Source organism: Danio rerio, chromosome 5 (assembly GCF_052040795.2).
Source record: "Danio rerio strain M-AB ecotype USA chromosome 5, GRCz13ab, whole genome shotgun sequence".
NCBI lineage: Eukaryota > Metazoa > Chordata > Actinopteri > Cypriniformes > Danionidae > Danio > Danio rerio.
Window position 1 is genome coordinate 55,086,547 of NC_141025.1, and position 10,954 is coordinate 55,097,500.

The 10,954-nt window shown below is 35.1% G+C and overlaps 1 protein-coding gene across 2 annotated transcripts in view; it reads right to left on the minus strand.

Moving 5' to 3' along the window:
- arb2a (ARB2 cotranscriptional regulator A) overlaps positions 1 to 10,954 on the minus strand; it is a 319,558-nt gene that overhangs the window by 255,730 nt on the left and 52,874 nt on the right. For both annotated transcript variants that reach the window (NM_200418.3, NM_001431106.2), the window contains 1 exon segment: positions 10,480 to 10,671. In NM_200418.3, coding sequence (NP_956712.3) covers positions 10,480 to 10,671 — 192 coding nt within the window.

The window sequence follows — 10,954 nt, forward strand, 5'->3', positions numbered from 1 at the left end:
TGAACTGAGCTAAACTGAACTGAACTTAAACACTGAAACTGGACTGACACTTTCAGTTTCAGTTTCAATTTACTATGATCTTCTCTGTGAAGCTGCTTTGATACGATCTACATTGTAAAAGCGCTATACAAATAAAGGTGAATTGAATTTAAATGAAGTAACAGTAGACATTTATAATGCAACAAAATATTTCTACTTTTTTTTTTTCTTATGAAGTGAGACATTAAACCAAGGTCCTGACTCTCTGTGGTCATTAAAAAATCCATTGGCAATTCTCATAAAGAGTAGGGGTGTAACCCCAATGTCCCGGCCAAATTCCCTCCATCGGCCCATCATGGCCTTCCAATCATCCCCATCCACAAAATTGGCTTCATCACTATCTCTCAACTCCACTTATAGCTGGTGTGTGGTGTGCGCACTGGCGCTGTTGTCCTGTGGCTGCCATTGCATCAACCAAGTAGAGGCTGCACACTAGTGGTAGAGTAAAGAGACTCCCACCCTAATGATTGTGACGCATATTGGGTGTATGGCCATACACGATAAATGCACTATATAAATACACATTACATTACTTCCAACAGAAACTAAATATTGAGTAGGGGTTGGGGCTTTCTTTTGTGCATTATTCCCTCATAGCAAACTAACGGTACTGAAACAGGGGTGTTTTAGAAAATCAGCGGTCAAACTGATGTCATCAGAGAAGGATTGCCATCCCAAACTTTGACTGAAGATTACCAAAACAAACTTTTTTTTTCAGCCAATTAACTTCGATTAATTAATTGTTAAATAACAAAAAGTGTGCTATCAAAATATGAAAACAAACATTAATTGAGATTGTACTTGAACTAATAAAATAGTCCTGAAAAAAACGTATCACAGTTATCCACTAAATTATTACACAACATTGGTTTTACTTACAATTGTGCATTTGCCAGTACATTTATTCATAATTTAATTTGCGTAAATGAAGCACATTTTGATCAGTTCATTTGTATGTTCATTTTGTAAAAAAATATGATAAAAAATGTTTCTCTCTGAGGTGGCATGGTGGTGCAGTGGTTAGCACAGTCGCCTCAAAGCATAAATGTTGCTGGTTCGAGCCCCGACTGGCCCAGTTGTCATTCCTGTGTCGAGTTTGCATGTTCTCCCCGTGTTGGCGTGGGTGTCCTCTGGGTACTCCGGATACCCCCAAAGTTAAAAGACATGCGCCTTAGGTGAATTAAATAAACTGAATTGGTTGTAGTGTGTGTAAATGAGAGTGTATGGGTGTTTCCCAGTACTGTGCTGAAAGGGCATACGCTGTGTAAAACATATGCTGGATAAGTTGGCTATTTATTCCACTGTGGCAACATCTGATAAATCAGGCACTAAGCCAAGAGAAACTGAATGAATGAATGAATGAATGAATGAATGAATGAACGAACGAACGAACGATTCTCTCAATTATGCTTAGTCACCACACATCCTTTAAACTTAAGAAAAATAAAAACTTTTTCCAAACCTATATCAGACAACCATGTATTTATTTGCCAAGCAGATTAGTTAAAAAAGGTAGTATCCCAAAATTAACCTAAATTTTCCACTTAGTAAATGTTAAGCACTATGTTAAATAATAATTCATAAAAAAAAATGTTTGCAATAAACAGCATAAAGTACACACTACGCAAACATAGTTAAAAAAAAAAAAAACGAGTAACAAAAAAGTAAGTAAAAGAAGACTGGATGGGATAACAGGGATGAAGAACACTGAATAAAGTAAGGAACATGTGAGTGAACATATGAGAGAGAGAAAGAGGGAGGGAAGAGGTGTTGGAAGAGTTGCAGTATATTTATTGCCTCTGTCAAGAGCTCGTTTTCACTCATGCTTCCTGAGAGCCACTAGAGGGGAAAAAGATCTCAAGCCTCCTGCATCAGAGAGACAGAGAGAGAAAATCCTCTCACCTTTCCAGTCACGTCCTCACGTTAGCCTCGGCTACATTTTGGCTGGGTCAATGTCAGAGTAACTGCAGGCTTAAACAAGATGCTCTGAGTGAGCAATCAATCCGGCTCTGTCAGAGAGAGAGAGTGAGTGCCGCCAACAGCAGATGAGAGCGGAGGAGAGGAGGGGTTGTTGATCATAAGAGGTTAAATTTGCCATTTGGAAATTTAACGTCCCTCACTCACGTTTGACTAGTTTTTATTAGTCAACAAAAATGTCAGTATATTTTAGGGTTGTTCCAATACCGTTACTAGTATTGGAAATACTTGCTGATACTGCAAAAATTCTGGCATTGGTATCAGAGAGTATTTAAAACCATAAACCGATCCGAGAACATTTTTGTAAATGAAACAAAGGCCCGCTGGCTTTGTTTAACACTGCAAACCCAGAGTCAGTACTTGTTTGCTGCTCAGAAAGCAAACACAGGAAGTTGTGCTTTGTTTCTGTTTCTACAGATACACACTTAAGTAATGATTCAGTACTCGGTATCCGCCGATACCCTGAGCCCAGGTATCGAAATCAGTATCGGAAAGGGAAAAAGGGTATCAGAACACCCCTGGTATACTTTCATTACAGTTGCCATCATCATCATTTAATTTTTATTTAGTTTTGGTCTCAAAACTTCTTCACTTCAAAAATTAAGAACAAAGTTGAAGCTGGTGATGGTCTGCCTCCACAAATTTATAACACTCATTTCAATGCATAAGCAGATTTTCGACCACGATAAGCTTCGATGTGTTGTGACATCACAAACCTTAAAATTTACATAAACTCTGCCCAGAGTGTGGTCCCCTACTCATCGAGCCTCTGAGAATCACTCATTAGAACTTCATAACTTAATAACCTAAGAGACTCGGCAGATAATTCACTGAATAAAAGTGAATAAATTGTCTCAAAGCAACACAAAATCTTCTCTCGCTTTGCACATTTACTACAGCTGGTTCTGTGTGTGCTATCACAAATGCAATCACATGCTCTGAAGACCCACAGAGACGCGCATTTTGCACCAAAATGCGTCCGGTCATAGCTTCTGAATCTCCTAAAACGTCAGAGATTTTGCTTTTACTTTTGTTGCCGTTATCAGAATAAATTTTTGCTCTACCATTTTGCAGCTGACTGCAAAGACACACAGCCATGAGAGAAACATTAAATAATTTACTATTTAATAAACGACTCAGATAAACTATACTATATACTCAGAAAGAACAAAATGGCATTTGTACGGACAGCAACATTTTTGTACACCATTAGAAATGGTTAATCAACTAATTTGCCTTATTTAAATAATCTACACTTTGTTTTCTTGTAATTCTAATCATTTTTAGCAATAATGTCTATATATGTCTATATATATATATATATATATATATATATATATATATATATATATATATATATATATATATATATATATATATTTGCTGTTATTTATTTCTCATTTGCTGTATATTTCATTAATTTAATGGTGTTAATATATTACATACTTTATACACATCTAAAATGCTTTGGCGATACTGTACAAAATATCAAGCCAATAAAACAACTTTAGAGAGAGAGAGAATAGATAGAGAGAGAGAGCGAGAGAAAGCGAGAGAGAGAGAAAGAGAGAGAGAGAGAGAGAGAGAGAGAGAGAGGGAGAGAGAGAGAGAGGGACTTAACGTGTCAGTGGGTGCATATGGCTTCTAAAAGGCATACAAGTAAGAGAAACAGTAATTTTTTTTTTTATTTCAACAGCCTTTTTAAAAAAAAAACTAACTTATTGAAAAGAAAATGTATATAACTGTATCATAATAAATAAAACTATAGTTAAAAATCACATTATTTATTTGTTTTTTTTGCATATAGTTGTCCATTTATGTGCTGTTAGTAAAAGGTGCGTTTCAATCCGGCTAAAGAATATGTGGAGAGCACTGATATACAATATATACATTAACATTTTTTAGAGCTGTTAGTGGTGATATGATGTAAGACAGAGACAAAGATGAAACATTTTTCTAGATAACTAGCTTTTATACTTTTTTTTTTTTTAAAGTAGGAGTAATTTTCATGAGTTCTCAGCACTCTGAGAAGTTTGATAATTACATGCCCAGCTTAAGATGCTCCAGCAGGCAATTAACAAATCAGAACACACGGGACAAGTTGACCAATCCAACCCCTCAGCCTATTCCTGAAGGAGGGGTTTCATAGAACCAAGACCACCCTGTACTTTTTGAATGAATGTACTAAAATATATTAAAAATGTGTGTGGGGGGGGGGGGGACAATCTACAGTGCACCCTAAACCACAATCAAGCCTTTAAAAACAGCTGACTGACCACTTATTTTACACTAAGCCAGTGGATCTAAACATATTTTGTAATGTTATCCCCTATTCAGGGTCATATCTCACCCGAAACTTTGGTTAACGCTATACTCAAATTCTGACCCTGCAATACAAGCGAAGTCAAAATCCCCACAGTCTCTCGTTGCTCCAGCTTTTTCTTGCTCTCTTATGCTGAAACTCTCCTGCTTCTGACAGGTCACAAGGTAATGATTCTGCTACCATGATGCAACAGGCAGAGCTGTCGGCTGTCAGGAGTTAAACTCATAAAGGAATAAGCTGTCATTAAGCAAGCTTGCTTTCTTTCTCAAACACACACACACACACACACACACACACACACACACACAGTTCTTACACATTCATTTTCACTGCAACCCAGCTGTCAGATTCCGGCCCTGTTTCCCAGCGCTGCCACTGCGGCCTTCTGTGGACGCCCATAGTCTGTCACACACTCTTCGCTGTGGGGATAATGCACAATCTTCTCTTACATACTAGCACGCAGTCAGTAGTTTGTGTGTGACCGGCTAAACTCTGACTTGCGCAGCAGCTGGATCAGCAGATATTGAATTGATCCAATTTCTTCAAGAGTTAAATTAATCATTTTGTATTTATGTGAACACTGTTATGAAATATTTAATTGTGATAAAAGATACAGTTTGACATTTAAATGGAATTTGTGGATGTAATAATTGTAAACGCTTTAAGTTACTTTCGATTAGTGTTGAACAATATTGTTTCAGCATCGATAGCCCAATGAGATCATTTGCATTTATTAAAGAGTGATAACAGTCTATCATTTGCATGTGTTTTTGAGGCCTGTGACTGTACCTGTATGATGATTTTAAAAGCATTTAGGTTAAGAAAATGTTATATTTGTAACTTTAATAATGATTCATTATATTGAATTATTCATAAAGACTGGTGTATTATTGATTACTTGATTATTCAATTATTGTCTAACTGAATACTGTTAGACTCTGAAACCATTTTATACAATGCAGATGCACTGCCCTACAGAATCATCCCGGAATCCCAATCTAAAATGCAAAATTCTTTACAAATAGAGATATTCAAGTCATCTGGGAAAACTATATTCAAAGTAAAATATTTACTGTAGAATAACAAAATATAGCAAGATACATTTTTCCAATATCAGGCTACTCTAATTGAAGTATGTAACGATTCACCTGAATCCCGATTCGATATGATTTGATACTAATCTTACGGTACGATTTAGTCATGAATTTTTAAACAGAATTTTTTGTAACAAATTTAAGGTGAAGATCCCTTTCTTTTTTTCTCAAATATTTATTTGTCAAATAATATATTTTCTGAATTCCAGTATCATGACAACCTTTTTGTAATACTGTGAAATATCAATAAAACTTAAGTGTTTTTTTTTCATGAAAACATATTTAGATTTAAGTACAAAGCTCAAAACAACTGCATTTAAGTGAAAATGTAAATGTAATAAAAACTTGTGAACATTATTCTTTTGTCAGGATTATTTGCTGAATAGAGAAATCCAATGTAAATACAGGGCTCCATTTTAACGATCTAGGCGCAAAGTCTAAAGTGCATGGCGAAAAAGCATTAAGGGCATATTCGAATCCACTTTTGCTATTTTAAGAATGGAAAAATACAGTCTTCGCTGCGGCGCACGGTCTAACAGGGTTGTGCTTATTCTCTTAATAGCTTATGGTGTATTTAGAAAAATAACATGTATTAAACCAATCAGAGTCTAATTTACAATCCCCAATAAGAGTCAGTTGCGTTCTGCCATGACGCATTAGCTATATACATGGGGGACTTTGTAAGTGGAAAAACTAAACACTTCATTAGCGAGAAAACAGTTAAACCATCTGCAGCACTAGGATGAAAAATGAGCCTCCTTAATTTGGCCTCTTTACTCCTATATTTTTGTGGATAAAGAAGCGGTGTTGTACGCACTACACTGAAGACATCCACTAGCCTACACACTGAATTTAATTTTGGTTGTTAAGCGCAAAGATTTCTTTCAAAACTATTTCTAAATTCAGTTCTAATTTCTAGCAAACAAATAAATGAACAATAAAAACTCCAAACACACATCCTATTTGTATGCACCATATATTTATGCATACGTCCCCAATACCCAACAGGTGGACAAATCTAATCTTGTTTTAATAAGTCAAATATAAATATGCATATAATTAATAATACTGCTAATAATAATAATAACATTATATAAAAGCAAAATGTCATGAATAAACTGAGTTATATTTATGTGGAAAATAATAATTTTTGTAACATTTTAATCTTTTAATTGTTTCTATTTGTAAAGATATTTGTGTACTGCTGTACATTCTGTGTGTATTAAGCAATGTGTAAGCATTTGAACCTAATAGGTGCATAACTAACGTGCTTTCCACTGGACTTTAGAGCAGTTTTCAATTAAACAGTGGCGCAGTCTATTTCAGTTTCTCAAAACAGCAACACACTAACAATGGGCCTTAACACAACTACTTTTTAGACGGGCACACCGATGAGTAAACAATGTGGCGCAAAACATAAAAAAATTAGGGTTGCACTGGTCTGAAAATAGCAACAAATCGCACCAAACAAGTCTTGCGTCTTAATGCGCCAGGTGTATGATATAGCCTATAGTAATGCATCACTTTAAAAAAAAAAAAAAAAGTTCAAATCTTACAAATGACATGTTTTATAGAAAGAGAGATATAGAAAAGTTAGAAGAAATTAGAAAAGTTTTGCCACCTGATGTTGAACTAACTGCTTGATTTTATTTTTCTTCACAATAGAACTGATCTCTCCTTAGTCAGTCTATAAAATCTCCTGCAGTGCTCATCTGACCATTTACAACACAATCTCCCTTCAAGACCTGCTGTATCATCTTTAAAAATGTGCTAATAAAGACAACAACCCACATCAAACATGAGCGCAACTCCAAAAATATCAACCAGCTTTATTTTACACCCTTATTCCTACCCGCCGCTAATCTTTAATAAAGCTCCGCAGGACAGATCAGGGAGCAATGAAACCTGCCTGTATGTGCGCATGTAAGCGATTCCCATCAGAATAGCACAGAATCTCACAGGCTAAAAGAACAGACTGATCTCGGATCAGAGCGAGTGTTTGGCGCATGGCCTCAGGTGGCCTTGTTTATCACAGAGGAAATCACAAACACGAGCCGTCACTTGAAGAATCAGACAGCGCATCCGCAGCCCTTCAGCAATACAGATATTGCAAAGTGACAGCCGCATTCCCTCTGTCACGCTGATACACACACAGCAAACGCTGAAACTCTCTCTCTCTCTCTTCCTGTAAATGCTATTATGATGATGTCACAGCAAAGCCGGGGTCATTATTTAGTATGATAAATGGTCGCCACGGCAGTGTGCATTGTATATCCCCCAAAAACGTACCTCTTCATAAATGCAATAAGCCACCACACAGACTCCTCGTCCCTGTCCGTCTTTTTCCGGCGCTGTGCGAAAAGTGACTTTGCCTGTGGATATCTCTGTGTGTGTGTGCGTGTGTGTGTGTGTGTGTGTGTGTGTGTGAGAGAGAGTGTGTTTTTTATGACATTTAGATGGAAGAGCGAGGGAGATCTCCCTTAAGTCAATTTGAACGCACGGGCCGATGAAATTACACAGGTAGCGGCGGGCGGCGTGACAAACGACTAGCCGCGATGGACGGAAATAACTCCACTCGGGGATACGTTCTCCGACAGAGAAAAGAAATGAAAATCTAAATTACAGTTTACAGTGCAGACGTAACGGCAAAACAGCTCCTTTTGCCAGGTAAATAAATATCTATGGATCGGAGAGTGTAAAGGAGGAGAAAATAAGGATGGATATGGTGGTCGCTCAAGACTATGGGAATGTGAAATTATTTGCGTTGATATGAAACTATCAAGGCCAGTGCTTCAGAAATTTACTCGGCCTGCCTGTATCTTTACAGGGCAAACCGTAACATAAATAAATATAGAAAAGGTGTAATATATTTGCAATCCTGAAAAAAAAACGCATACATACACACAAAAAAGGCTAATATGCAATACATGTCAACACAATCTACAAATATTTCAATATGCAAGTCTATAAATATGCACTGTAAAAAAATGCTGGGGTTCACACAATTCCTTTGTGCAGTCTCAAAACAAATTAATTAAGTTAACTTAATTTTTTTTTTTTGTTATTGAACTTGTATGTTCAAGTGGACTGAACATACAATATTTAAGTTCCCAAATGAAACTCATTTTTAATAACCTGGTCGACATTTTATTCATAGGCTATCAATATTATTTGAATTGCATATTACTATTTATAACAGTTGTGTAAGTATATTATTTAATGCAAGCGTGGGAAAAAATATTTATTTTCAAGCAGTGCACATTAAAAGGTTAAACAAGCAGGAAGAAATATTTTTAATGTGTAGAACTAATAATAAAGTCTCTAAAGCATTCATTTGATTGTATTATTTCATTACTCCAGTAGGCAGCGTAACATGTTCCTACCGAAGCAAACATGTTGATTTTGAGCTCAAACATTTTTTCTTCTAATCAACAAACATGTTCTGCTGCTTCCGGTTTTTGTGGTCTTGTATCTTTCAGGGTTCCCACTTTCATGAACAGCAGATTGAAGGACTTTTTAAAGCTCCACTAATTTCAAGTCAAGCACCTTTGTATTTTAAACCCTCTGCATTCATAGCACCAAGAAAGTCCTTACTGCACATTTCACTTACATTTAATATTTACATTTTAATGTCAGATTAACGATGGTTAATTAATGATGTTTTGAATGTGTAATTTTCAAAAATGAAGACCATTTTAAACAGTCATGTTCAAAGAACTTCAGTCAAATTAGTTTAATTTAATACTGATAATACATTCAAATGGTTTCTAAAATATTAATAAATTACATTATTTTAGACTATTTCTTTGTGTCTTCTCACTTAATGTTAAATCTTTGAGCCAGGTGTAACAGTGCATTGTGTCATTATTCTTGTTCAATGTTTAAATGTAATATTTTTAACCTTAGATATTGTTCTGTTTTTTGACAGCAGCACAGTACAATTGCTAAAATAACACAACAAACATGTTATTTAAATTTTATTTCAAGCACTTTCAAAGACCTAAGTTTGTTTTTAAGTACTTTTCAGGCCTCGAATTGATGTCTGAAATGCAAGTACCTTCAAGAAGCACAAGAACCCTGATTCTTAAATATATTTAACAGATTTTTTAAATTTTTTTTTTAAGTATTTACTGTCATTTTTTATTCATTTCATGCACAAATAATTGTACCCTTTTCTTTCAAAAAGATATACCAAACTTCTATACTTATCATATCTATTAATCTATCTGTTTTATTTAAGGTAATTGATCATTTATATCTTTAGAACTTGAATGGACACCAGAATCTGACAGATTAATTAGCTGTAGGCTATAGAACAGTCATCAGAAACATTGTCACACAATGTTATGTCTGGATTTCATATATGTTCTTGCACTTACTAACAAAGATAATATATTTGTAATAATTTTGTTAGTAATTTGCGTTTCCTCCTGAAGAAAAATGTCTTAAAAACAATGCTTAGTGGATGTATTACAGCAGTGTTTTTAAACTACTAAACACTTTATTGATACCTGCAGTATACAAAAAAAGCACATGTGGTAAGAACACAATTGAGTTGGAGGTAATGAAGTATTACATACCATAATTATGTATGTATGTATGTATGTATGTATCTATGTATGTATGTATTTACTTATTTATTCATTCATTTATGCATTTATTTATGTGTTTGTTTCATGATCGAATCAATTTACTTCAATGGTTTCTGAATGATCATTTGGTACTAAAAACAGAATAATAGCAATACTACTATAAAAAGAAATATTAGGTTTTTACATAATGTATCAGTCAAAGACGAGGTGTTCCATGTTGGTATCTGTTATTATACACACAGAAAGTATATTAAATGCAAATAAAAAAATTCTGAAAAAAAAATCTGAATTTGTATCTTAATGCAAATGAAAAAAAGAATTGAGAAAGGTTTTTCTGTGTTGATGCTTGAAAATTTTCATTCACAAACCAAATATAAACTCAACCCAACAAACTTGTTTCCTCTTTAAATATTTTCATAACAACTATGAAAAAAAAAAGAAAAGGAAAACCCACCTCTTTGGCACGGTTAATGAAGGGTATCTGAGTCCCACTGTTGAGGTCTTCATTAATGATGAGGCGTCGTGCCCACTGGCCTGCCCTCACCACTCCACTGCCCTGGATGAGAACCATGATCTTGTCTGGGTTACTGAGTGCGTCCTCGCTCACATAAATAAAGCTTTTGGGTTCGTCCTCAGTCGCATCAACCTGGAGGAACATAAATATTATAATTAGCACCAAACAGAGATCATGATCGCCAATTACAGCAAGCTAGACCAGATTACAGCCAATTTAACCTATAGTTAGAAAATCTCCCATATATTATTGAATACACTTAGGGCATTTTGAAACTATAAAATCTTCTGAATCCAAATGAGGTGGTCTCGCTTGTAAGTAAAACAAGAAATCTAATGTCCACCATATTTTGCTAAACTTGGAAAACTCTGTGAACATCCATTTTATTCTAAAAAAAAAAAAAAAAAAAGTGTCA